This window comes from Herpailurus yagouaroundi, unplaced genomic scaffold, assembly GCF_014898765.1.
Source record: "Herpailurus yagouaroundi ecotype Mexico unplaced genomic scaffold, PumYag 165, whole genome shotgun sequence".
Classification (NCBI taxonomy): domain Eukaryota; kingdom Metazoa; phylum Chordata; class Mammalia; order Carnivora; family Felidae; genus Herpailurus; species Herpailurus yagouaroundi.
Window position 1 is genome coordinate 11,010,352 of NW_024412406.1, and position 27,983 is coordinate 11,038,334.

The 27,983-nt window shown below is 38.8% G+C and overlaps 1 protein-coding gene across 1 annotated transcript; it reads right to left on the reverse strand.

Annotated features, from left to right (window-relative positions):
* Positions 1 to 27,983, reverse strand: LY96 (lymphocyte antigen 96). Its single transcript, XM_040487570.1, has 5 exons — positions 27,765 to 27,983; positions 17,564 to 17,653; positions 9,876 to 10,004; positions 1,097 to 1,149; positions 1 to 133 (listed from the first exon to the last, which is right to left on the reverse strand). Exons 1-5 carry the CDS (start codon positions 27,874 to 27,876, stop codon positions 35 to 37), a joined length of 483 nt encoding a protein of 160 aa, XP_040343504.1. The 5' UTR covers positions 27,877 to 27,983; the 3' UTR covers positions 1 to 34.

Below are 27,983 nucleotides of genomic sequence, written 5' to 3' on the forward strand. Positions count from 1 at the left end.
GACTTTTGAAAAATAAAAATATACTCCATTTATTCTAATTGAAATTAGGGTCATGTATGACAGTAAAATTCAGACAAAAGAGCATTTCTTCAGTATTTCCAGTGATGGCTTCTGCAACACATCTGTATCGTCCCTAAAATGAGGAATAAGAAATACAAGTAAATAAAATGTTAGATGCCTCTATTTTATAAGACTTTTATAAGAATTTTGTCTTATTAGGAGGAAGCCATTTAAATTAAATTGGTTATCATTTTCTCAGTTTCCTAATGAGATGAAATTTTGTATGCCTTTTGAATCCAGTGAGCAGAAACCTATTTATTTCCCAACTATAAAGGGATATTATAAGGGGATATTTTTTTAACAGTTTTTTGAAACTAGTCTGTGAGATTTTCAAACATACAATATCCTTAGAAAAATAGGTAAGGAATATGCATTTTAAATGACTATTTTAAAATAGTCACCCAAGGGTGCCTGGAGGGCTGTCTGTTAAGTTTCTGGGCCCCGAGTCAGGATCTGGGCTGACAGTGCAGAGCCTGCTTGGCGTTCTCTCTCTCTGTGTCTCTCTCACTCTGTCTCTCTCTCTCTCTGCCCCTCCCCCTCTCACACTTGCTTTCTCTCAAAAAATAAACTTTAAATAAATAAATAAATAAATAAATAAATAAATAAATAAGATAGGTACCCAAAGTGAAACATACCCAAAATTTCTTTGCCAGGCATCTAATGCAAATATCTAAAATTACATCATTACTATTCATGGGGTCAGTTACTGAGTTATACATGGCAGTCATTCAGTGCTTTTACCCAAAGATATTCAACATATTAATTATGAGCATTTGCATTACTTTTAGCCATGGATGTTAGAGGAAAAAAATGAAGTGAAAAAGAGCTTTTTTGTGTGTTACTTTTCCATATTTCCATATTCTACAGAAAGAAGAAATAGCAAAATACCCCAAACTAAATAAAAGCAAAAACCAAAATCTTAAACACCTTAAGGTTGAATAGCTATTTTTGAAGTTGTGAACGGCTTGTTTCAAATTCTTAACACATCTGTTACTTCAAAAGATTAAGAAAGTACAAAATGACTCTTGAACAATACCTTAGAAAATCGTATTCCCCTGAAGGAGAAGCCTACTGTTGTATTCACAGTCTCTACAAACAAAATACAAAATACAAAAAATTATATTGGTCGTCATCGGGTGATTTTGTTTTAACATAGTATGGAGTGTACCTTTTATGCTGCTACTGGCAGCAGCAGTCCCAAGCGAATTGTAGAGAAGTAACAAACTTCCTACCCCGGCTATGGGTCTCCTATGGCTTCCTCGCCACCCCAAGCATCTCTCAGTATCAGCCTATATTTCATCCCTTAGGGGATACAAAATTTTAAGGCCTACTTGTCTCAATAGTGAATGAATGAATAAGCCAGTGCTAATATGCTTCATCCCAAATTACATGTGTGCATATTTAATACTGCTACTCCTTCAACAGAGTAAAATAGATCTTTATAAAGGTGGAGGAGAGTTGGGAGGCAGCCAGGAAACCAAATCTCCTTCCAATCCCACCACTGAGAAGCCTAAGTAGTCACTGCTGAAATGCGCAGCCATGGACCTGGCCCTGCAGAAGTTGTGGACAGAGTCAGAAGTGCAGGAAAAAACATACTCTACTCTCCCACTCAGAAACACCAAAGGAGTGAATTTACAGGGTAAGGATAGAAAAGTAGAAATGTTTTGAATCTCTAACAAAAGCAATAGTGGCCAAAAATATCTTTTAAAGTAATATAGTCAAGTGCAAACTATAACCATTCTTGTTCTCCTAACTAGCCAAAGAAAATCCTTAATAGCAAATGAATAGATTATGTCTATTTTCACAAAAAAAAAAACATCTATTTGCTTCTGGATGTGAGAAATAATCCCACTGCCCCAATCAAAGGAGGGACACGGAGACTTGGAGCACAGTGAAGCGAGGCTTTAATCAACATTCTTGAAAGAGCAGGTATCTGATGGACAGGCACACTTGGGGCAGTTACAACAGACAATTTATCTCCTAGCATGCAAGTCCTTCCCCTGATTCCTCATTGGCTGAGGACTACAGAGGTTACAGCCTTGCCTGGAAGTTGCCTATACCCATGTAAGGCCAAAAAGTAGTCTGACTGGAACACATGTATATTCCTTGAGGTAATTCAGAGACTTCAGTTCTTTGGCACATGGTCATTGCAAAGCCTGTGAAAAATAAGCCCAGGAAATGAAGAGAGGAAGAAGAACCAGGAAGTGAAATGTCTAAGGGTTTGGGACTCCATTGTGTGATGGGGAGGGCTTTGTACATATTTCCAACAGGTTGTAAACCTACTGTTAACTAGACAGCACAGCTTTTATTTGGCATTTCTGAAAATGAATCATCTCACTTCTCACAAGGGTATATCCTTATTAGGGGTGTTAGCACACGGAGATGTTATTTCTTGAGCCTAGTAAAGTGATCATGTCCTCATGATATTCTGATTTTTCATTCAAGACCAATCCAATTCAAATGTAATAGTTCAACAAGTATTTATTGAAAGCTACTATATACCAGGGATTGAGGAGACAAGGGGCAAAAGTTAAAGTCTACTGGGGATATAGGCATGCAAAGAAGCCATTCCAATACGATGCAATGAAAAGATGCAGTAAGGATTAAGGGAATATAGCATTTTGGTAAGAGTGATAGTTCCAGATCTGAATCCCAGCTCTCCTACTTACTTGGAGTGTAGCCTTGGGCAAGTCACTTAACTTCTCTGTGCTTCAGTAAAATGGCAATGGATAGTAACACCTACCTTTTAGGAGGATCATGAAGGCTATATGAGTTAATACATGTTAGTGCTCAACAATGCTTGGAATGTAGCACTCATTAAATGTTACTAACAGTAAAATCTTAGTTATTATAACATTAAATGTTATTTCTTCTCCTTTCTAGACCCTCTTTCCATGGCATCTTGTGAATAACAATGATGCCATTAATATTATCATTGATATGATAATGACTGTTATTCAAAAGATGCTGGTGGGAAGGGAATCTAGAAAAGTGGGTTGAATTGTCATAAAGGATGGGAAGGAAGGACAAGAAGGATTTTCCAGGTGGCAGGAAAAAAAGGAGCAAAGGCAGGAAAGTGAAAATCAGTATGACTAATGCATACACCTGCAAGAGGCTCAGCGTTATTAAAGCAAAAGAGAAGCAGGAGTGCTAAGAACTACATCTTGTGCTAAGACGTAAGCAAAAACGGACTAAGGTTCCACATTTAAGAGAATGGAGGCAATGGAAGAACTGCCAAGAGTGTGAAATCATCAGATTTTATTTAGAAAGGTGGGTCACATGACCATATCACACATGAATTTAAGGGTGGCACTAAGAGTCAGGGAGACCAGTTAGAGGCCAGGAGGTGGTGACAGTAGTGAAGAGAAGAGGTAAATGCCTTCCATGACCACCAGCTCAGGTGCCCTCCCCCATTATGATCTATCTCATTAGCCTGCTGCTCTCCTTGAGAGCACTTATCAGAAACTGAATCTTATTTCATTTTTGTCTTATTTCATGACTTAGTAATGATCTCGTTTACTAGTTCATGAGCTCCATGAGGACAGGGGCTTTGCTTTGGTCACTTCTGCATCTCCAGTACCTGGTCCCTGGGTACCTGGCTTCAGGAACAGCTATAAAATTTACAAAGCCCAGTGCAAAATGAAAATGGGGGCCTCTTATTCAAAAGGCAGGAGAGACATCCTATGAAAAGTACTGAAATATAGAGCTTTTTCTTTTCCTCTACAGTCTCTCTCTAGACTTGCCATGATATTTTTTATTTGTTATTTAATCTCATTTGAAGTAAAACAAAATTTTAAATTATCATTCATCTTAAATTGCACAATGACAGGGTTTTTTTTTAATGTTTATTTAGTTTTCAAGAGAGACTGTGAGTGGGGGAGGGGCAAAGAGACAGAGAGAGACACAGAATCCAAAGCAGGTTCCAGGCTCTGAGATGTCAGCACAGAGCCCGACGCGGGGCTCAAACTCACAGACCATGAGATCACGACCTGAGCCAAAGTCAGACACCAACTGACTGAGCCACCCAGGCATCCCTGCACAATGACAGTTTTAAATACAAACATCAGAGCTTTTAACTCTGAGGCAGAATCACTGAAATTACACAGTTTGTATTTGGTGGCTCATCCCCAGAAGGTGCTTCAAGCTGACCAGAGAAAACTAGCACAAGCTTGACATCGGACATTTGAAAGAAGGAAGAGAAGATATGGCCAGGCAGGGAATGATCCAAGGGAATGGTCTCTTGGCTCAGAGTGAAAGGTGAGTATAGAAGCTCAGGGACACCCAGGGGGCTGCTCCATGAGTGGGGCACTTATGTGAAGCGTGGGCCTGAGAGCTGCCTGATGGGGGCCTCCCTCCCCTGTGCTGCCAGGCGCCTCATGCCTCAGTTTGGGGCAAAGAAGACAAATTAGGCCTCTTTCCTTCCCAAAGGCCCACTGTCACATGAGTTACCTTCAAGCGTTTTGCAACTTCCATGTAATACCTCCAGGAGCTACCTGTTGGTGGGGAGGCAACCCACTGATGGTTGGAAAACCCATGCACCCATGGTGCTGCCAGTCCAGGTGGGGTGGGTCATGGCCACATTGCAATTCAGACACTGCAGGGCACCTGCACCTGATCCTGACCCTCCCTGCATACAGGCCCTCACCAGCGATAGAGGGCAGCAGGGGTCACTGGCTGTAGCTGGGAGGGGGTCCCAAGCAGGGTCCAGGGTGCCAGCAGAGAAGTGGGCAGCTGGGACCCATCTAGGGGAACTGCATGCATGCCCCACTGTCCCATCAGACTTCACTTATAAAATACACACTTAAAGATAAAATTAATAAGAATCTCAAGTCTATGATCAGAGAATATTAAACTCCAAATGTGAAGCCCTTCTAAGTATGAGGCCCTGGCTGTGAAGCCAATCCTGAAAACTTTGTGTGAGAGAGGAAGGTAAGGAGATGGATGATACTTGAGAATTTGAGAAAGAAATCAAGAGTAACTCTGAGATTTCTGAGGAGACTGCCCAAATGTTTACCAGGTCAGGTGGGAAGAAGGGGCACTAACCTCTTCTGTACAGTAGTCTTCTTTTTCAATTGTTTTGTCTCTCTTAGAAAGCTCATAGTTTGCTCATAGATCCCATTCTATTCTTATGGGAAGTTAGCTTGAAGCTTCTGCCCACATTCAAGAAGCCAGGAGAGAACTAAGACAGGGCCAGAGAAAAGGAAGACAGAGCCCCTGTTTAGGCCCCTCTCTACACTTCCCATGCAGCTCACTTGTGGTCCAGCACAATTTTCCTACCCACCATGTAGAATGTAGGACCCAAGCCTCAGATGGTGTTTTATTAGTTGAATCGTGTCCCTCAAAAAGATGTTGAAGTCCTAACCCTGAGTGCCTGTGAACATGGCCTTATTTGGAAATAGAGCCTTTGCAGATGGTCAAGATGAGGTGGTCTCTAATCTGACTGTGTCTTTATACAAAGGGGAAATTTAGACACAGAGACAGAAATCATAGAGAGAAGACTATGAAATGGCACAGGAAGAAGATGGCCATCTACAAGGCAGGAATCGCCTGGGGCCTTTAGAAGCTAGGAGAGAGGCCTGGAACAGATCCTTCCCTCACGCCCTCAGAGGGAGCAAAGCCCTGCCAATACTTTGATTTTGGACTTCTAGCTTCCAGACATTCAGATAATAAATATCAGTTGTTCTAAGCCATCCAGTTTTTGGTATTTTGTTACAGCCACTGAAGCAAAACCCTGGAAAACAGGTCTAATGGATAATTAAGTTTAAGATGCCTTTGAAATAGCCACTTATTTATTTTCAAATGTGTTTTTAAAAAGAAACAAGGGTGTGTGTGTGTGTATGTGTGTGTGTGTGTGTGTGTGTGTAAGATGTGGTAATACTGTGGGTAATTTTCATTTTATTTTTGCTTGCCTATATTTTCTAAATATCATATCCTAAAAATATATGACTTTTGTAACAAATACCAAAAGGAAAACTATTTTAAAAGTAGATATGTATGGTACTTACTAATTTGATTCCCAAATTTTCAAGGGTCTTGATAGCATCAATGCTTCTTAAATCAGAATGTCCTGAGCTCTGAGCCCATATACTCAGCTACCAGATGGACATGTTTACTTAAATGTTCCAAAATTACCTTGAGCTCAATATGCCTAAACCAGAACTCATTGCTTTCTCTTTAAAAATCTGCCCCTTCTGCACACATCATTTCAGATAATGGCACTTCCACTAATCCCAGTCACTGGCCCTCCACCAGCCCTTGATTTTACCTAAACTTTGCCTGCCACATCAAATCAGTCAGAATGTCCTGCCAGTTCTGTCTCTAAATATGCCCTCTTTCTTCACCTCCCCTCTGTTCCCAGGCCGCCATCTTTGTTCAGCCCTTGTGGTCTCTCACATAGCCTCCTGGCTACACTTCCTTCCGCCCCAGCTTCCTACCTCAGCCAACCCCCGCCTCCTTCCATATGGACACTAGTTATCTGCAAAACTGAAAATCTCAGTGGGTCATCCCTACCCACTGATGACAAGATGCAAGCCAATATCTTGTGCATGACTTACATGCTCGCTCCTGTCCCCTTTCCTAGGCTCATCTCCAGCAATTCCCTACAGCACATTCTGCTCCAGCTACAAAAAACTACTCTCCAAATAAAGCATATTCTTTCAGGGTTATATGTGTTTGCATATGCTGTTTCTTCTCCAAGGAATGTCCTTCCTCCTCCTCTCTAATGTTCTCAGATTCAAGACTTTACTAAAATACTCTCTGAAACCTTATCTGAGTTCTGTCATAGTAAATTGGTAACTATCTAGTTAAACTAGGAGCATATAATTCTATCAGCATTTATGACATTTTATTTTAATTTTTGTCCAGGACTGTCTTTCCCAGAAAGAGGGACCTTCTGAGGAAGGACCCTATCATTCAACTTTGGATCGCCGGAGCCTAAATCATGACTTGCTCAAATTAGGTTCAACAGATGTTTGTGGAAGGAAATGCAGGAGGGAAGGAAAAGCCAGCAGACTGGGTTGAGTCTGACACATTTTAGATCTCAAGAAAGTGAAACTTTGAAAACTCAGATAAAATGTCAACATAATCTATCAGAGATTAGGTGGGATTGTGAAACAGTTGCTTTAAAAAAAAGTAATCTGCCAAAAGGGTTTTTGTTTGTTTTTTGTTTTTTTCCCAAGAGAAAGCATGGTACACTGGAAGACTGGGCCTTAAGAGTCATGAGGCTACTCTGTTACTAGCTCTCCAAATGGCGAAGGACACGTTCCTGAACCACTGCAGGCATCAGTTCCCTCACTTGTAAAAATGACAGGACTGTAAAATCAGAAACAAAATGACTCCTAATACCCATACCAATATCTATTATTCGACAACTATAATTCTTGAATTCTTATTCTAAGTACTGCACTAACCTTTTTATATACATTTTCAAATTATAGCCTTAAAACCATGTACAACAGGTTTCACGGTCCCCATTTTACAGGTGAGGAAAATGAGGCTGATAAAGGCTAAATCACACACACAAGCTCACATTGCTGGTAGATGGAAAAGCTGGGACAGAGCCTCAGATCTTTCCACTCTGAGCCCAGACAATAAGCAATGCCAACTCCATTATTTGCATATGGTTTGGGGGTGGCAGACAAGTCAGAGCTGTGGAGAGATGGTCAACTGGAAGACGTATCTTGAAGTTTCACTTGCATAGGAAAAAAAACTAATGTACTTAGAAGCAATTTTCTTAGTGAATGCTAGGAAACACAAGATCAAATTGATGTCGATGTTAGAGCCGGTATAAGCCTGTTATGAATTTTTATGCTAGTCTCATTCCATTCATTCCCAGCCATTATTTTCCAGTTTTTGTCCCATCTATATCTAATTTATGCTATGTTGCTAAATTTAATATATTCACGTAAACTACCTCTTTTTTTTTAAACAAGAGAGGGTACAAGTTAATGGTAATTAATTATATAAGAAAATATGCAACTGCAATAGTAATTTTTAAATGTTAATAAAACAATTGGGGTTTTTTTAAACCTAATAGTTGTTTTAAAACTTCTTTTTTTAAAAATGATAATGCCCACTATCAACAAGAGCTGAGATTAAACTACAGAGATTAAAATACATACATGTTGATGGTGACATAATGTATAAAAGGGTAGATTCCTTTAGAAAAGCGATTTGGCCTTATGTAAACAAAACCACAAATACAGTCAACCCAATTAAGCTTGGATATTTCCCTGGCAGTTACATGTAACCCCTGCAAACATATTCAAATCTAAAATATGAGAAAGATTATATACAAAGATATATCTATTACAATATTATTTATAATAGTAAAAATGTCAGAAGGAAAGTAATTAATTGTCCAATAGGAGAATGGTTAAATAAATCAAAGCATACCCACTAAGGGAGATGTTTCACTATGTAATGTTTATACTTCAATTTTTGAACCACAAGAATTATCTAGTCAAAAAATGAAATGCATTAACTTTTAAAAAGAAAATTATTGGGGCGCCTAGGTGGGTCAGTTGGTTAAGCGTCTGACTCTTGCTTTTGGCTCAAGTCATGATCCCAGGGTTGTGGGATAGAGCCCTGCATCGGGCTCTGTGATGAGTGCTGAGCATGGAGCCTGCTCGAGGTTCTTTCTCTCTCCCTCTGACCCTCTCTCTCTCCCCCGACTCTCTCTCTCAAACAAAAAATAAATAAAAAGAAAATTATTGGGGTGCCCGCTTGGCTCAGTCAGTAGAGCATGCAACTCTTGATCTTTGGGTTGTAAGTTCAAGCCCCACATTGGGTATAGAAATTACTTAAAAATAAAATCTTTAGGGGTGCCTGGGTGGCTCAGTCGGTTAAGCGGCTGACTCCGGCTCAGGTCATGATCTCTCGGTCCATAAGTTCAAGCCCCGCGTCGGGATCTGTGCTGACAGCTCAGAGCCTGGAGCTTGTTTCAGATTCTGTGTCTCCCTCTCTCTGACCCTCCCCCATTCATGCTTTGTCTCCCTCTGTCTCAAAAATAAATAAACGTTAAAAAATTTTTTAATTAAAAAAAATAAAAATAATAAAAATAAAATCTTTAAATTAAAAAAAAGAAAAAGAAACAATTATAGTGTAGCATACTTATAAGTACATAAACAATGTACATACATTGAAAACTCAGAAGGGAATACTCCAAAATGTCTTTGGAAATAAGATTCTCTGACTTTTTTTTATACTTTCCAATTTTTTGGTAATGTGACAGTATAATATTTATAAACATTTAAACTATTTAAAATACTAGTTTAAAAATTACTTGATTTACAGTAAGTGACCTTTAAGGTCCTGAACTCTGAAATTTTCTTATTCTGTGAATATTATCAGGGCAGAAAAAAGCAGGGGAAGATATTGAGGAAACCACTGTAAAAAAAAAAAAATCGAGTGAGTTTCTTTTCTTTTTTTTAATAAAATTCTTAAAAAGTACTTTTTTTTTCTTTCCCTGCTGATTCCACCAAGCCTGTTCCCTTGGCTGTGGTTTAGTGAGTTTCTATAAAAAATAGTAAGTGTAATGTTTAGAAAAAGGGATCCATAACCAAGGATAAATGTACAATATTAATCTGAACAAGGTAAAAATTTTAGTATACCTTTTAACACACTCAAATAAGTACCATCTTAATAATAATTCAGTAACATAATTACAAAATGTTGTTTAAGTTGCTAAAGTAAAAATCTTTGGATAAAAAAAATGATTAGAAAAGGAATTTCACATTTTCAGTGCATTTAACATTCAGAACATTCTCACAAACTATTATGTTCTATTCTGAAAGTAATATGAATTGAATGCTTACCTCCCTTCAGAGCTCTGCAAAAAGAATAAACATCATCAGATCCCCGGCAAATAACTTCTTTGCGCACTGGCAAATCCATGGAGTTTATGGATAAATAGAGATTGAAATATAACTTTTTAATATCTCTTCCTTAAAAAGAAAAACAAATCTCATTAGTCCCTCAAATAATAGATTCTTTTATAAATAATAATTAACATGTGTTGTACACTTAAAATATGTCTTTTACTTTTCCTACATTATTTCATGTAATCACGACAACTTGCTATGTGGGTATTGTTATCCTGTGTTACAGATGAGAACACTGAAGCTCAGAGGGTAATTAATAGATGGTAACCCAACAGAATATTTCACAGTGAAAATTATGTGCCCTAGTCCTAAAAATAGAGGAACCTATGTGTTTGAGAAAACTATCAGGTGGGTATGTAAAATTTCCAGTTCTAGTTCCAGTTCTGCTACGAAGTTCAAGAAAAAGGAAAGGAAATGAGGATAATCAACTCATTCCCATATTTTAGGAGTTTTTTTTAATGTTATTCAGAGAGAGAAAGCATGTGTGGGGGAGCAGCAGAGAAAGAAGGAGAGAGAGAATCCCAAGCAGTCTCCATGCTGTCAGTGCAAAACCTGATGTGGGGTTCAATCTCATGAAACTTGAGATCATGACCTGAACCAAAATTAAGAGTTGGAGGGGCGTCTGGGTGGCTCAGTCAGTTGAGCATCTGACTCTTGACTTTGGCTCAGGTGATGATCTCATGGTTTCCTGAGTTCGAGCCCCGTGTTGGGGTCTGCACTGACAGTGAAGAGCCTGCTTGGCATCCTCTCTCTCCTTCTCTCTCTCTGCCCCCCTCCCCCACTCACACTCTCTTTCTCTCTCTCAAAAAAAAAGAAAAGAGTTGGACTCTTAACAAACTGAGCCACCCAGGCACCCCTTAGGAGTTTTGATGAAAGACTTCTTGGAGAATAAAACTGAACCTTTTGATTAGAAATTATATGTATGAGTTATCTTATTATTCTTTCATGGTTTCCCTTTTACCATTTAACATGGAAAATTCCAGTAAACACTGTATTTTGCTCACTTCTTCTAAGTTATTCAGTTAGCCCAACTGGAAAATATGTACAATCTTTTTTATGATAAAAACAATTATTGTGGGCTCCTGGCTGGCTCAATCAGTAGAATATGTGACTCTTGATTTCAGGGTGATAAGGTCAAGCCCCACGTTGGATGTAAAGATTACTTTTAAAAAATTTATTATAACCGCTACCTCATTGAAAATATTTTCCTAATAAAGTCACCATGACTCATTGTAGCCATAATCAAAAGAAAATTTTTCCATCTTTAACCTGAACTTGGTGTGCTTAACAGAAATGCCAGCTCCCTCCTCAAAACTCCTTCCTTTGGCATTGGTGCTACCATTTTCTCCCAGTTGTCTTCCAACCTCTCTGACTCCTTCTCCTCATTGACTTCTCTTTCTTAGGGCTGTATCCTCAGCTCTCAATTTTCACTTTGCACACTCTCCTTGGCTTTAAGTGCCACATAAGGTGATAATTCCCAAATCATCATCTTTAGTTTCAACTTTTCTTCTAACCACCTGTCCCACATATGCATTCAATATCTGTCTTCAAGTGTTTTCCGTTATCTCACCCAACAGATCCAAAATGTGATTTCCTCACCTTCACCACCATATAGGCACTAGAATCCCCAACTCCAGTAAATCTCACTAGCCCACTTTTTATCCCCATCGGCAGTCTCTTAATGCAGGCCCTCATCACTCTGAGCCTAAGTACCACCAACTTCCTAATTTGTCTCCACTTCTCTACTTGTAGGGTAAAATGTGGAAAAGAACATCATAGGGTCTGTTCCAAACAGTGGTTCTATGGTCCACTCCATGAACTGTGTCTGGCACCACTCCAAAGCAGGGATGTGTGCAGAAGTTGAAGAGGTGTCTTCACAGGGAATTCCTTGAGACATGGGTATATGGCAGTACTGCAGTGCTACCAGTGGTGATGCAGGACAATGAAACTTTTTTAATTTCTGCATGGAACACAGCATGATGCCAGTCTTCAGTGACTCCAAGAAAGGAAGTGCTGCTTTGACAGCTAAGCAGTTTACATCTTGAGAAGATTTTTGCCCTTGGACATCACTGTGGTCATGTTGGACACATGAACAATGGTCAAAGTGAGGTACTACTTGTATGAATCAGTAGGTCAGGAATACCAATGTGGGTATCAGAGTGAGAGACAAGAAACATGTATAACAAAGAGAACTGTTTTTGAGTTCAGCTAAGACAACTCCAAGAACTTTCAGATGTAACTTTGAAGGAGGCTTAAAGTCCAGCTTTATTTTTTTACTAATCAGTTAATAGCATATAAATAATTCACCAGAGGGGCGCCTGGGTGGCGCAGTTGGTTAAGCGTCTGACTTCAGCCAGGTCACGATCTCGCAGTCCGTGAGTTCGAGCCCCGCGTCAGGCTCTGGGCTGATGGCTCAGAGCCTGGAGCCTGTTTTCGATTCTGTGTCTCCCTCTCTCTCTGCCCCTCCCCCATTCATGCTGTGTCTCTCTGTGTCCCAAAAATAAATAAAAAACGTTGAAAAAAAAATTTTTAAATAAATAAAAAATAAATAATTCACCAGAAAAGCTATAAAGCCTCAAAATAAATAGTTTCCATCCCTAACCTATTTTTGGTTCAAGTTATTATAAATTTTATTGAATTGAAGTAGCTATAGGCCCATAAAAATAAGGTTGATTTCTATGAATATGGCCCCAAACTTTACACAGACATTCTAATACATTCTAGGAAAACTCAGGTCATAATTGTAAAAATTATAAAAATATGTATGTAAAATATAAAAATATATATGTAAAAATTATTAAAAATATGACTAAATAATCAATGAAACCAGGAGTTGATTCTTTGAAAAGTTTAAAAAATTGATAAACTTTAGTCAGACAATTAAAAAAAAAAAAAGAGGAGGGACTCAAATAAATAAACTCAGAAATGCAAGAGGAGAAATAACAACCAACACCATAGAAATGCAAAGGATTATAAGAGAATATTACGAAAAATTATATGCCAACAAATTAGACAACCTAGAGGGATGGATAAATTCTTAGAAACATACAACCTTCCAAAGCTGAATCAGAGAGAAACAGAAAATTTGAACAGACCAATTATCAGCAATTAAATTGAATCAGTAATCAAAAAACTCCCAACAACAAAAGTCTAGGACCAGATGGCTTCACAGGTGAATACTACCAAATATTTAAGAAAAGTTATTACCTATTCTTCTCAAACTGTTCCAGAAAATAGAAGAGGAAGGAAAACTTCCAAATTCATTCTATGAGGCCAGTACTACTCCAATACCAAACCAGATAAAAACACTACAAAAAAAGAGAGAACTACAGGCCAGTATTTCTGGTGAACATAGATACAAAAATCCTTAACAAAATATTAGCAAACCAAATATAGCAATACATTAAAAAAACCATTCACCAGGATCAAGTGGGATTTATTCCAGGTATGCAAGAGTGGTTCAATATTCATAAATCAATCAACATGAAACATCACATTAACAAGAGAAAGGATAAAAACTGTACGACCATTTCAATCGATGCAGAAAAAGCATTTGACAAAGTACAACATTCAAAAACTCAACAAAATAGGCTTAGAGGGAACATACCTCAACATAATAAAGGCTCTATGTGGAAAACCCATGGCTAAGATCATATTCAATAGGTAAAAACTGAGAGCTTTTCTTCTAAGATCAGGAACAAGACAAGGATGTTTACTCTTACCATTTTATGCAACATACTACTAGAAGTCCTAGACATAGCAATCAGACAACAAAAAGAAATAAAAGGCATCCAGATTGGTAAGAAAGAGGTAAAACTTTTACTATTTTCAGATAACATGATACTATATAAAGAAAACCCTACAAATTCCACCAAAAAAATTCTAGAACTGATAAATGAGTTCAGTAAAGTTGCAAAATACAAAATTAATATACAGAAATATACTGCATTTCTATACACTAATAATAAAATAACAAAAAGAGAAATTAGGAAAACAATCCCATTTACAATTATACCAAAAAAAATAAAATACCTAGGAATAAACTTAACCAAGGAGGTGAAAGACCTATACTCTGAAAACTATAAAACATTGATAAAAGAAATTGAAGATGACACAAACAAATGGAAAAATATTCCAATGCTCATGGACTAGGTGAACAAATATTGTTAAAATGTCTATACTACCCAAAGCAATCTACAGATTTAATGCAATCCCTATCAAAATACTAACAGCGTTTTTTTATAGAACTAGAACAAATAATCCTAAAATTTGTATGGAACTACAAAAGATTCCAAATAGCCAAAGTCCTCTTAAAAAAGAACAAAGCTAGATGTACCACAATTCTAGATTTCAAGATATACCACAAAGCTATAATAATTAAAAGAGTATGGTGGGAGCGCCTGGGTGGCACAGTCGGTTAAGCTTCCGACTTCAGCTCAGGTCACGATCTCGCGGTCCGTGAGTTCGAGCCCCGCGTCGGACTCTGGGCTGATGGCTCAGAGCCTGGAGCCTGTTTCCGATTCTGTGTCTCCCTCTCTCTCTGCCCCTCCCCCGTTCATGCTCTGTCTCTCTCTGTCTCAAAAATAAATAAACGTTAAAAAAAAAAAAAGTATGCTGGTGGCACAAAAATAGACACATAGATCAATGGAACAAAATACAGAACCCAGAAATAAACCCACAGTTTCATGGTCCATTAACCTATGACAAAGGAGGCAAGAATATACAATGGGGAGAAGACAGTCTCTTCAACAAATCGTTTTGGGAAAACTGGACAGCCACATGCAAAAGAATGAAACTGGACCACTTTCTTACACTACATACAAAACTAAATTCAAAGTGGATTAAATACCTAGATATAAGACCTGAACCCATAAGATTCCTGGAAAAAAATAAGCAGTAATCTCTTTAACATCGGCCATAGAAACATTTTTCTAGATATGTCTACTTTGACAAGGAAAACAGAAGCAAAATTAAACTATTGGGACTACACCAAAATAAAAAGCTTTTGCATGGCAAAGGAAACCATCAACAAAACAAAAAGACAACCTACTGAATGGGGGAAGATGTTTGCAAATGATATATTCAATAAGGGATTAATATCCAAAAACTATAAAGAACGTATACACCAACACCAAAAAATATAAATAATCCAATTTTAAAAATATGACCGATTCTTTTGTTGCTGAATTAACATAATGTTACATAAATGTTATATTTAGTGAACAATCAGGTATTTGTGGTGGCCACAGAGGTAAGGTACTCAAATCTCCCTTCCAAAGAACCTACTGGGAGAAGGGTAGTTGGCAGACAGCCTTCAGCTGCTACACTTTCAGATCTATCTCAGAAGTCATCCAGAAGCAAAACTCCTATAATGCTCCTATCATGACCAAAGCTGCTCCTATAATGACCAAACTCCATAAGGTCACTAGAGCCAAACTACCCCTATCTGTCTCAGGATACCTGTGATGTGACAGCAATCTTTGCTCTAAGGCTCCCCAGTTACCTGGCTCAGAATATCTCAGGGATGCATTTTGGTCTGATGACCCTCTTACCAGATATTCCTTCCTTTCCTCTCTCATTTCAAAGGTATCAGACCTGCATCTCAATCTGAATTTGCTCCTTGCCTACTCTGGCTTCCTCTTCACTTTATTTTTCACATCATTTCCCCTAAGAAATCTCTTGTATGTCTAATTCCTTTTTGGTATCTGCTTTCCAGAGAACACTAAGTGACTCTGTATTGTATTATTACTTCAGCCTGGAAGGATACAATCTGCTTCCTGTATGTAAGGGCAAGAGGTTCAATTGAAAATGAGGGCATTTGTTATGTAAATAATCACTTCTGCCAAATGTGGGCAGAGGGGGGTGGTTGATAAAGCACACCACATAAAGCAGTAAACAAAACCTGAGAAAAGAGGAAGAAATTATAGAACATCAGCCAGGCAAAAACTTAGATTATTTCTTTCGCCCATGGCCAAGAAAGTGGAGTGAACAGAATTGATTATTCTTTCTTCTGTGCTACCACTAAGCCTTAATGCTATCATTTCACTTACCGTACCATATTACCTACAGATCTCTCTCTCCCATTGCACTGATTCTTGAGGGTCAAGAGAAAGTCTTATTTATCAATGAATTCACAATACTTATCACACTACTTAAAATATACTATGCATTTCTAAATATTTTTAATGAATACATGAATGCAGAAACAAAGTTTCAAAATACAGGTTAAACGATTAGATTCAGGAGAAATAAAACACAAGTTTATCGTGTATTATTTCTGGGTTCTCAGCAAACTTTTGTCTTGTAAACTGAGAACTAAAATCAGGGGAGAAATGTTTAAGTTTATTTACGTGAAAGCATTTTTTTAAAGTGTAAGCTCCAAATATAGGTTAGGATGTAAATGATGGCGATGATGAAAACAACAATGATAATGATGATAATTAGAACTGAAGTTTCCTGGGATCCTAGGGCTTACAGGGAACAGAGCTGACTAGCAGGAGAGGAAGCAAATTTTGTGTTTTCACAGACACTCAAATCCATCCTGATGCTATCACCATTACCCAACTTAGTTTTTACTAAACTGATGACAAATGAAATCATAGAGAGGAAAACAAGACACAACACAAAACAAAACAAAAAATATTGCCTTCTTTTATCCCATCATCATCATAGTTTTTTCTAGAAAGATCATCTTCATATGTTTAAAAATTTTTTTTTAATGTTTATTTATTTTTGAGACAGAGAGAGACAGAGCATGAATGGGGGAGGGTCAGAGACAGGGAGACACAGAATCGGAAACAGGCTCCAGACTCTGAGCTGGCAGCACAGAGCCCGACGCGGGGCTCGAACTCACGGACTGCGAGATCATGACCTGAGCCGAAGTCGGACGCTTAACCGACTGAGCCACCCAGGCGCCCCTCATCTTCATATGTTTAAAAAAAAAAGTTGTGGCCTACTCATATACAGACCTTTCACTAGTGAAAACCCAACTTTACTCATGAGCTGAATAGTTAATGGTTGACAAAGAATATACCTATTACATTATTCGAAGTCTTGCGTTATTTCCATTTTTACCTCCGTGTCATTATGTAATCCCCTCCCCCATGAGTGTGAGCTAATCTAGTGCCTTGCTTCTAACAAGTGGTATACAGCAAAGGCCATAGAGTGATACTTCCATGATTAGGCTACATAAGATTGTGACTTCTATCTTGTTAGCTGACTGTCCCTCTTGCTGGCTTTGACGAAGCAAGAAGCCATATTGAAAAGGCCTATATGGCAAGGAACTAAGTGTTGTCCAATAGCCAGACAGGAGCTGAATACTGCCAACAACCACATGAGCTTAGAAGTGGATTCTTCTATACTTGAGCATTCAGAAGAAACTCCAGTCCTCGCTGGCACCTTTGCGGGAGATCCTGAAGCAGACACAACTAAGTCATGCCTACACTACTGACACACAAAGCCTGCAAGATAATAGATGTGTACCGTTGTAAGCCACTAAAATTGTGGTAATTTGTTACATGGAAATAGAAAATAAATACATGTACATTTGGAACACAATCATTTATCATTAATACTTATTGAACCCTTTTCATTGAAGTACAAAAACAAAACATTGGACTTACTTGGAATGAAGGAAAGATGCAAGTATCCCCGGCTTCCCTTCATTGACATACAGGGTTGAATAGCTATTGAGATAGGGACTTTCATGTTATCTAAATGGAAGAATAAAGATAATGTCAATAAATTATTATAAATCATTTGTAGTAAGTAGAGTATTCTGAATATCATTCCCCAAAAGATGCCATTAAAATTATATAATGAGAAAAATTGAAGGCAGTTAAAAACATCTCCCTCCCTGAGGGAATGACATCAGCAAGATGGCAGAGTAAGAAGTCCAAGACCCTCCTTCCCCTCATAAACATACCAATTCAACAACAACTCATGGACAAATTCCCTTTGAGAGAAATCAGAAACTAATTGAAAGTTTTCTGTATCCCAGGAGAATGTGAAATCAGACTCACCAGAGTCAGTAGAGGACCTCCTTTTATCAGAAACCCTGCACCTGGCACAGCACCATCAGGAAAAGATCCCCTACCCTCCAGCTTCACTCAGGAAGCAAGAGGTTGGTTCCTGTATCCAAGTTTCCTCCAAGGTGGATACCCAAGGACTAACAAATTAGAAAGTCTGAACAGACCTAGAACTGGTATGGAGATTGAGGAGTAATCAAAAATTTTCCAACAAAGAAGAGCCTAAGACCAGATAGCTTCACAGGGAAATGCTAACACTTTTTTAAGTTTATTTATTTGTTTTGAAAGAAAGAGAGAGAGAGAGAGAGAGAGAGAGAGAGTACAAGCAAGTAGGGGAGGGACAGAGAGAGGGAGAGAGAGAATCCCAAGCAGTCTCTACGCTGGCACCATGGAGCCCAATGGAGGGCTCAAAATCACAAACAGTGAGATCATGACCTGAGGTGAAACCAAAAGTCAGATGTTTAACTGACGGAACCACCCAAGCACCCCTCTAACAAACATGTAAATAAGAATTAATACCAATCCTCAAACTCTTCCAAAAAAAAAATGAAAGAGACCATTTCCAAACTTATTTTATGAAGCACTGTTACTCTGATACTAAATCAGACAAAGACACCACAAGAAAACAATGGACCAATATCTCTAACGAATATGGATACAAAAATTCTCAACAAACTACTAGCAAACTAAATTCAACAACAAAGTAAAAGGATCATACACCATGACCAAGTGGGATTCAATCTTGGATGCAAGGATATTTCAACATATGAAAATCAATTAATGCAATATACCACATTAATAGAATGAAGGATAAAAATCACATGATTATCTCAATAGATGCAGAAAATGAATTTGACAAAATTCAACACACTTTTGTAGTAAAAACTCTCAACAAACTAGGATTAGAGGAAATGGCTTCAGCATAATAAAGGCCATACATGAAAAGCCCATAACTAACATTACACTCAGTAGTGAAAAACTGAAAGTTTTCTTCTAAGATCAGAAACAAAGCAAGGACACCCACTCTTAACATAGCACCAGAAGACCTAGTCAGATCAATTAGACAAGAAAAAAAAAAAAAAACAAAAACAGAAAAGCATGCAAATCAGAAAGGAAGAAGTAAAATTTTCCTTGCATGCAGACATGATTCCTTTTTTTTTTTAAGATTTTATTTTTAAGTAACCTCTACACCCAATATGGGGCTCAAACCCACAACCCCGAGGTCAAGAGTCACCTGCTCCACTAATTGAGCCAGCCAGGCACCCCAAGACATGATTTCATATATAGAAAATCCTAAAGACTCCATTAAAAAACTGTTAGAACTAATCAACAAATTCAGGAAAATTGCAGGATTCAAAATAAATGTACAAAAATCAGTTGCATTTCTATATACTAACAATGAGCTACCTGAACAGAAATTAAGAAAACAAACCCATTTACAATAGCACAAAAAAGGAATAAATACTTGGCATTAAACAAAGGAGGGGAAAGTCTTGTATACTGAAAACAATAAAACACTGATGAAAGAAATTAAGCAAGCACAAACAAATGGAAAGACATCCTGTGTTCACTGATTAAAAGAATGAATATTCTTTCTTTTTTTAAAAAAATATTTTATTTTTAAGGAATCTCTACGCCTAATGTGGGGCTTGAACATACAACCCCAAGATCAACAGACATAATGTCTACCAACTGAGCAGCCAGATGCCCTAGAAGAATTAATATTCTTAAAATGTCCATATTACTCAAAGAAATCTACAGATTCAATGTATTCCCAATCAAAATCTCAATGGCATTATTTTACAGAAAAAAAACTCTAAAATTCATATTGAACTACAAAAACCACAAATAGTCAAATTAATCTTGAGAAAGAGGAACAAATCTGGAGGCATCACACTTCTTGATTTCAAACTATATTATAAAGCTATAGTAATAAAAACAGTATGGTACTGGCATAAACACAGACATAGAGACCAACGGAACTAAACAGAGTGCCCAGAAGTAAATTCATGCATATATTGTCAACTGATCTTTGACAGGGTGCCAAAAATGCACAATAGGGAAGGGATGGTCCTTTGAAGAAATAGTGTTGAGAAAGCTGGATTTCTACATGCAAAAGAATGAAATTGGGGGTGCCTGGGTGGCTCAGTCGGTTAAGCCTCTGACTTCAGCTCAGGACATGATCTCATGGTTCATGAGTTCAAGTCCCACATCAGACTCTGTGCTGACAGCTCACTCTCTGTTTCTCAAAAAATAAATGTAAAATAATTTTTAATTAAAAAAATGGAATTAGAACCTTATAATACACTGTACACAAAAATCAGCACAAAATGGACTAAAGACTTAAACATAAAATTCAAAATTATAAAAACCCTAGAAGAAAACAGAGGGAAAGTTTCAAGATATCAGTATTGACAATGATTTTATAAATATGACACCAAAAGTACTGGCAGCAAAAACATAAGTAAACAAATAGAACAGTATCAAACGAAAAAGCTTCTGCACAGAAAACAATCAACAGAGTGAAAAGGCAACCTATAGAATTGGAGAATATATTTGCAAACCACATAGCTGATAAGGGGTTAATGTCCAAAACATATAATTATAATAATTCAATTATAAAAAAATTAGTAACCTGATTTAAAAATCGGCTGAAGGGGCGCCTGGGTGGCGCAGTCGGTTAAGCGTCCGACTTCAGCCAGGTCACGATCTCGCGGTCCGGGAGTTCGAGCCCCGCGTCAGGCTCTGGGCTGATGGCTCAGAGCCTGGAGCCTGTTTCCGATTGTGTGTCTCCGTCTCTCTCTGCCCCTCCCCCGTTCATGCTCTGTCTCTCTCTGTCCCCAAAATAAATAAACGTTGAAAAAAAAAATCGGCTGAAGACTTGAGCAGACATTTCTCCAAAGAAGACATGCAAATGGCCAACAGGCATATGAAAAAAATGTTCAATATCATAAAGTATCAGCGTAATGCAAACCAAAATCACAATGAGATATCACCTCACACTTGTAAGGAGAGCCATTTTTTTTTTAATTTTTTTAAGTTACGTTTCTTTATTTTTGAGAGGCAGAGAAACACAGAGTGCAAGTATTTCCAATGAAGGTTCCCACATGTCTGAAGTTGTCTGATTATGATGACAAGATCAACAATTCAATACAATCAGACAAATGTTTAGAGAGCCCCTGTGGGTGCTCAGTATGGGGCTAGGCATCAGAGCAGGTGGGCAGGGGCCTCAGGTGTTAGAGAGTGGAGAACAGAGCTATAAGGCTTAGTCTTAACATAAGGAAGTCTATGATTTTTCTGGGAAGACAAGACCAACTTACAAAAAATAATTAGATGTAAGAATCAAAAGATTGTATAACACTGTATGGCATGTGATTTTATTATTTACAAGGGTTTGGGAACTATTGGACGATAGCTTCATTATTTTAGAGTTACCATGTATGTGATCAAGTTCTATATTTGGTTTATTACAGAAAGTGGTAACCAGTTTCAACAAATGCACAGAACAAGAGGCTCCAATTTACCTGCAGCCGTAAAGGCCAGCATTGCTAATTCATCATAGCACTTTTTCCTACTGAGTACTGCCTCAGAATCTTTCTTAACCCATCATTCCAGGCAATGGCAGCTGGCACAGAAAATGAAACTAATGCCACTCTGAGTGCTGGCATTAAGTATTTTTTGAGGTCTAGGGAGGAAATGTTGGCCGGAGTTGAACCATCATGGCACTTAATTTTACCTCTTCAATGGAATTTCCAGTACATAAGTATGCAGTCCCTTTTGACAGGAATGCCCTTGTCATCATCAGTCAAGACATTCCTTCTCCTCCTTCAAAATGTATTCAAATATCATCAACACTGTTAAGCCTTCCCGGACTCCCCCACACCTCCTTACTCCCACAGTCACAAACACACAATCATTCATAGTATTTGACCATCTTTCAATGGTCATTTGTAGATCTTTACTACAATTATTCATTTATATACCTATTTCTTCATAAAAACAGCATCAGCCTTCAGGACAGGAAGAAGGTCTCATTTGTTTTTCATGTCTCTGGCACAGAGCACAGTGCCGGGCACATGGCAAATGAGAAATGTGAGCTTACTTACTTTTGCTGACACCTATTATGTGACAAATATCTCTCTAGGCACCAAAGAAACAACAACGAACAAGAAGTCATGGGCCCTGCTATTGAGAAATGTACAATGCCAAGGGGCACTTGGGTGGCTCAGTTGATTAAGTATCTGACTCTTGATTTCAGCTCAGGTCATGATCTCACAGTTCATGAGTTTGAGCCCTGCCTCAGGCTCTGCGCTGACAGTGTGGAGCCTGCTTGGGATTCTTTCTCTCTCCCTCTCTCTCTCTCTCTCTCTCTGTCTCTCTCAAAAATAAACATTTAAAAAATAAAAAATTAAAAGAGAAATGTATATACCAATAAAAAAATCAAATAGGGTCATGGGATAAAGAGTGTGTGGTGGAAACAGAGGAGTGGGGACTAGGGATGATGGACTTACTTCAACTACATTACTCAGGCAGTGACAGGAAGAAACCAGGCCTGTGGATGGAGAAACAGTGTTTTAATCAGAAGGAATTCTAGTTAGTGCAGACTAACTAGAGAGGTGAAATGACTTTGGCATGTCAATAACAACAACAAAAACATACACATACAGACACATACACAGACACATACACACAGACCATAATATGAGGTACATGGAATAGGCAAATTCACAGAGACAGAAAGCAGAGTGGAAGTTACCAGGAACTAGAGGGAGGGAGAAATAGGGAATTAGTGTTTAATAGGTACAGAGTTTCTCTTAGGGATTATGAAAATTCTGTTAATGGGATAGAGGTAAGGATTACGCAACATTGTGAATGTCCTTAATACCACTGAATTGTACACTTAAAAATGGTTTAAGGGGTAACTCTTATGTTTGCCATGTTGGTAATATAAACAATAATGATAATAAAGGCCAGTGTGAATGAAAGTTATGAAACAGGCTGGGTGGGAATCATAGGGATGAGACAAGTAGGCAGGGGCAATCTTAAGGGGTCTTGGAGGTCTTGCTATAAAGTTGGGATTTCACTCTACTTGCAGTGGAAATCCACTGGACAGTTTTAAACAAGGAGAGTAACATTGTCTGACTTATTTACATTTTCAGAAGACCTCTCTGGCCCCTGTGCCAAGAACAAATTATATAAGAGCAAGAATTGAAGTGAAGAGAGAAGAATCTGAGAGGTTGCTACAAAGGCCAAAGGAGAGACAGGGGTGTGAGTGGTAAGCAGAGAATAGTCATAAGTAGTTGGCTTTAGAATATATTCTGGAGATAATGAAAATGTGAACCACCAATAATAAATTGAATGTGGAAGATAAGGAAAAGAGATAATTTTTTTTTAATTTTTTTTTGTACATTTATTTATTTTTTGAGAGACATAGAGACACAGAGCACAAGTTGGGGAGGGGCAGAGAGAAAAGGAGATACAGAATCCGAAGCAGGCTCCAGGCTCTGGGCTGCCAGCCCAGAACCTGACGTGGGGCTCAAACTCACAGACTGTGAGATCATGACCTAAGCCAAAGTCAGATGCTTAACCGACTGAGCCACCCAGGCACCCCAGTAAAAGAGATAATTAAAAGGTACCCCTGGTTTGGGGCATAAGGAATTCGGTGAATGATAAGATGGGAAATATAGGAATAAACAGGCTTAGGTCAGCATAAGTCAAGAGTTCTAGCTCCAAATGGCTATTGGACTTACCAGTGGCCATGCTCAGTTTACAGAATGAATGAATGAATCCTCAGGTCATGTACAGTTATTCATCCTACTACACATAAGACAAAAGCCAGAAGTTCCTTGAGATACCAGCCATAGCTTACCTAACTTTTGCATTTTCAGTGCTCCTTAGCATAACTAAACTTGATGCCTGTTAAATAAAGCTTGTTAAACTGCATTAAATTCAGCTGACTTGACTAGGCTCTGTAGGGCACATAGGGCTTTGGATGGACCACAAAATGACTGCATGAAACAGAAAGATGAATACAGATATTTCAAGTTACAGAACAGCAGAAGTACAACTAAAGGCCAGAGAAGAGGCTGGCCTGCTCAGAGTGGGGTATCATGCAACATACCAAGATATACCTGCTTAGCTGGAAGGGCCATGCTACAAGCACACGCCCAATCAGTCAGTAGGTCCTGTCAGCTCCACCTTCAGAATCCTTGCAGAATCTTCTCATCACCTCCACCACTATTCCTTTGGTCTGAGTCACCATTATCTCTCTCATCAGGGTTATTTCGCAACAGCCTCCCAACACATGTTCCCCCACCCTCTCCCTCATATAGGTTATTGTCAACACAGCTGCCAGACCAAGGTTTGCTTGCAGTAAAAGATAATCTGGCCCCTGACCTGCAAAGCCCTCACCTCCTCTCCATTTCCCTCTATGACCACATCTTCTACTGCCTTCCCTCTCACTCACCCATCACAGCCACACTGACCTCCTTGCTATCCTTCCAACACACCAGACATGTCCCCACCTCAGGACCTTTGTGTGTGCCCTGTGCTCTACCTCTTCCCCTAGATATCTGCATGGCTCATTCCCTCAACTATTCCAGGCCCTTGCTAAATGTTACCTTCCCAGGGAGACCTTCCTTGGCCATGCTACTTTATAATGCAATACCCTTCCCCATCTGTGCACTCTGTCTCTTCCCCTGCTCTATTTTCCTTACACAGCAACTGCCACCATCTGACATGCTGAATATTTTACTGATAAAAACTCCGTGAGAGCAGGGACTTTTGTTTTTGTTTGCTGCTATGTAATATCCTCAATGTTCAGAACAGACATGCTAGATGCTCAGTAAATAATTGTTTACTTCAATAATCCATTAATTCTGGACTGGTTTCTGGACTACCTATAGCTAAATAAATAAATAAATAAATAAGTAAAATGAAGGCTAGAACTGAATCAGAGTCTGATGACTTCAGTTACAAGGGGGCATGTGTCCAGGGTCTTTTAGACTGACTTGCACACCCACATCTTCTACCTTTTCCAAAGCTGAGGAACATACAGCTAATTCTTGCCATTTCTGTAGGTTTTTAGCTGAACCACCCTCCCCACCACCAAATTCATATGTGGAAATTCTAATGTGACTGTTGGGAGATAGGGTCTTTAAAGAGGAGATTAAGTTAAAAAGAACCTGTTAGGGTGGGCTCTACTCCAGTATGATTGGTGTCCTTATAAGAAGAGGAGATTTAGACACATAGAGAATGTCACCAGGTTTGAGTGCACACAGAGAAAAGACCATATAAGACACCGCAAGATGGCAGCCATACACAAGCCAAGGAGAAAAGCCTCAGAACAAAACAAAACTGATGACTCTTGATCTTAGACTTCCACACCCAGAACTGTGAGAAGTAAAGTTCTGTGAAGTCATCCAGTCTTTGGTGTTTTGTTACGGCAGCCCTAGCAAACTAATACACTGTAAATATCCCATAGCTTCACCAAATGGAAATCATCCTCACGGAAAGACTAAATAGGGTGTTGTTTTTGTTACCAACATCCTCACAGGAATACCTACAGGAATCAGTGCTTCCTGCACATGCATTTTGGGCTCAGCCAGGACAGATTCTCTGAGGTAGGGAAGAAAATTACATGGCAGTAGGCATTGCACCTGCTGTAGCTGTGTACTCTGCTTGCTCCCCTCAGTCCCTACATCAGTGAGGCAGCAGGAAAGGACCACAGGATTTCTCAGCATTAGACAGAAAGACACAAAATCCTCCCTCAAAAATCAAATCAAAAGACAAATCATATTTTTGTTACTAAAAGAATAAAAGCTGAATAATTGGGCTACCTGAGTGGCTCAGTCAGTTAAACGACCAACTCTTGATTTCAACTCAGGTCATGATCTCAGGGTTTGTGAGATCCAGCCCTGCATCAGGCTCTGTGCTGACAAGCTAACAGTGTGGAGCCTGCTTGAGATTCTCTCTCTCTTCCTCTGCCCCTCCCTGGCTTGTGTGTACTCTCTCTCTGTCTAAAAAAAGAAAGAAAGAAAAAAAACTGAAGAATGATAATAAGTATAAAGTAAATAAGGACACATGAAACATGGCACAGAGGTAACATAATTGGGGTGCCAGCCTGGCTCAGTTCGTAGAGCCATGAGACTCTTGATCTCAGGGTTGTAAGTTCAAGCCCCATGCTGGGTATAGAGATTACTTAAAAATAAAATCTCAAAAAAAAAAAAAAAAAGAAGAAGAAGAAGGTGACATAATCAATGTATGGTACACAGAAGTCAAAGGAGAGGAGAGAGTTGGCCGCAGAGTTCACTGGGAAGGCTTCCTGAAGGGGGAAACTGATCTTCTATGATGGAGAAATTTCAGAGATAAACTGAAAGGGAATTCAGTATAATCCACACATGGAAAAAAGCCACGTGTAAAAGATTGATCACACAGCTGAATTGTGTTCTCACACCTGGCAATTACTCTAATGCCCTGGAAGTAACTTTATATTAGCATTTGTCAGAGTGTGCTCTCCAGGACAGTCAATACACTCCAAAAATACAATAAAACAGAAAATCTGGGGATTAAATAGGTTTTTTTTTTAATTACAGAACTTTTCAGAACTCAGAGTACGTTTGCAAATCTCCCCCAAATGATTAAACCACCAATCCTTTTTCCCAACAGAATCTCAAAGAGCTAGCATTTGTGGAAGGTAGCAAACCTTCCCGATATAGCTAATAGGTAGAAAAGGGCAGCCAACCCATGATAAGCAAAGCAATAGAAAGTACCAAACCAAAACAGCAGTCAAGCCCTGATGCTGTGTATTCAGTCTGGCAGACATTTGTGAAGAAATAGGGAGGAAAAACAAGAAAACAGTGATACAGCTAGTTAATAGCATTAGGGTATGGCTGATTTTTTAAGTACTCAGTATTGTTGTTTCTATATGGCTATGTGCTAAAATTTTAACCTACAACAATCCTTGTAAAACAGCTTTAAAATCACTTTCACTTTGGGGAGCCTGGGTGGCTCAGTCGGTTGAGCATCCGACTTCAGCTCAGGTCATGATCTCACAGTTCATGTGTTTGAGCCCTGAGTCAGGCCCTGCACTGATAGCTCAGAGCCTGGAGCCTGCTTCAGATTCTGTGTCTCCTTTTCTCTCCCTGCCCCTCCCCCACTCACTCTGTGTCTCCTCTCAAAAATAAATAAAAACATTTAAAAAAATTTTTTTAATCACTTTCATTTTACCGATAAAAAAGCTGGGACACAGAAAGGCTAAATATTTTTTGCTGAAGGTCACACAGCTTGTAACTGATGGAACCAGGCTAACATCCACTTAGGGAGGTAATTCCAAGACCCCTCAAAAGTCACAGCCTGAAACACTTAAAAAGCACTGGTTACACGCCCACTGCTTTGCTGAAGAAAAAAAAAATCACATACCAGAGCAATAATCAATTCCAAAAGGCAGCTAGGATGATTCTACCTTCTCAAGAAGAACCAGTAAGTATGGGTCTGAGGCAAAAACTCAGCAAAGAATTCTGCCAAAACTGGGAAGAATCTGAAACTGGGATCACAGTGGAGAGAGCTGACCACAGGGAACAACAGAAGCACTCAGAGGTCAAGTTCAACACAGTTTAGAGACTTGGGAAGTCTGTGAAAAATGAAGAAAATCCACATGGACAGTCACCTGCCATCACATTTGCTGCCAGCAGCAGCAGCTGGAACACACTGTCATTTCCTGTGTTCCCGCGACAGCAAAGTGACGTTCGTTCCTGTAAAAACTCACCCTTGAAGCACTTGTTGCTGTTTTACTTACCACAGTGGGAATACCAAACACTGGAATCAGAAGAGTTGCAGATCCACTGTAGCTCCCCAGGTTCAGTGAAGGTGGAAGAAAACAGAGTAGAAAAAAGTATAAATGGAAACATGATTCAATATCCCCAAAACTTTAAAAACGCAAGGAGAATCAGTAATCATCAGACTCCTTTCAGTAAGCAGAAAAGATTTAACTTAGTCATTGGTCACATGATTTCTG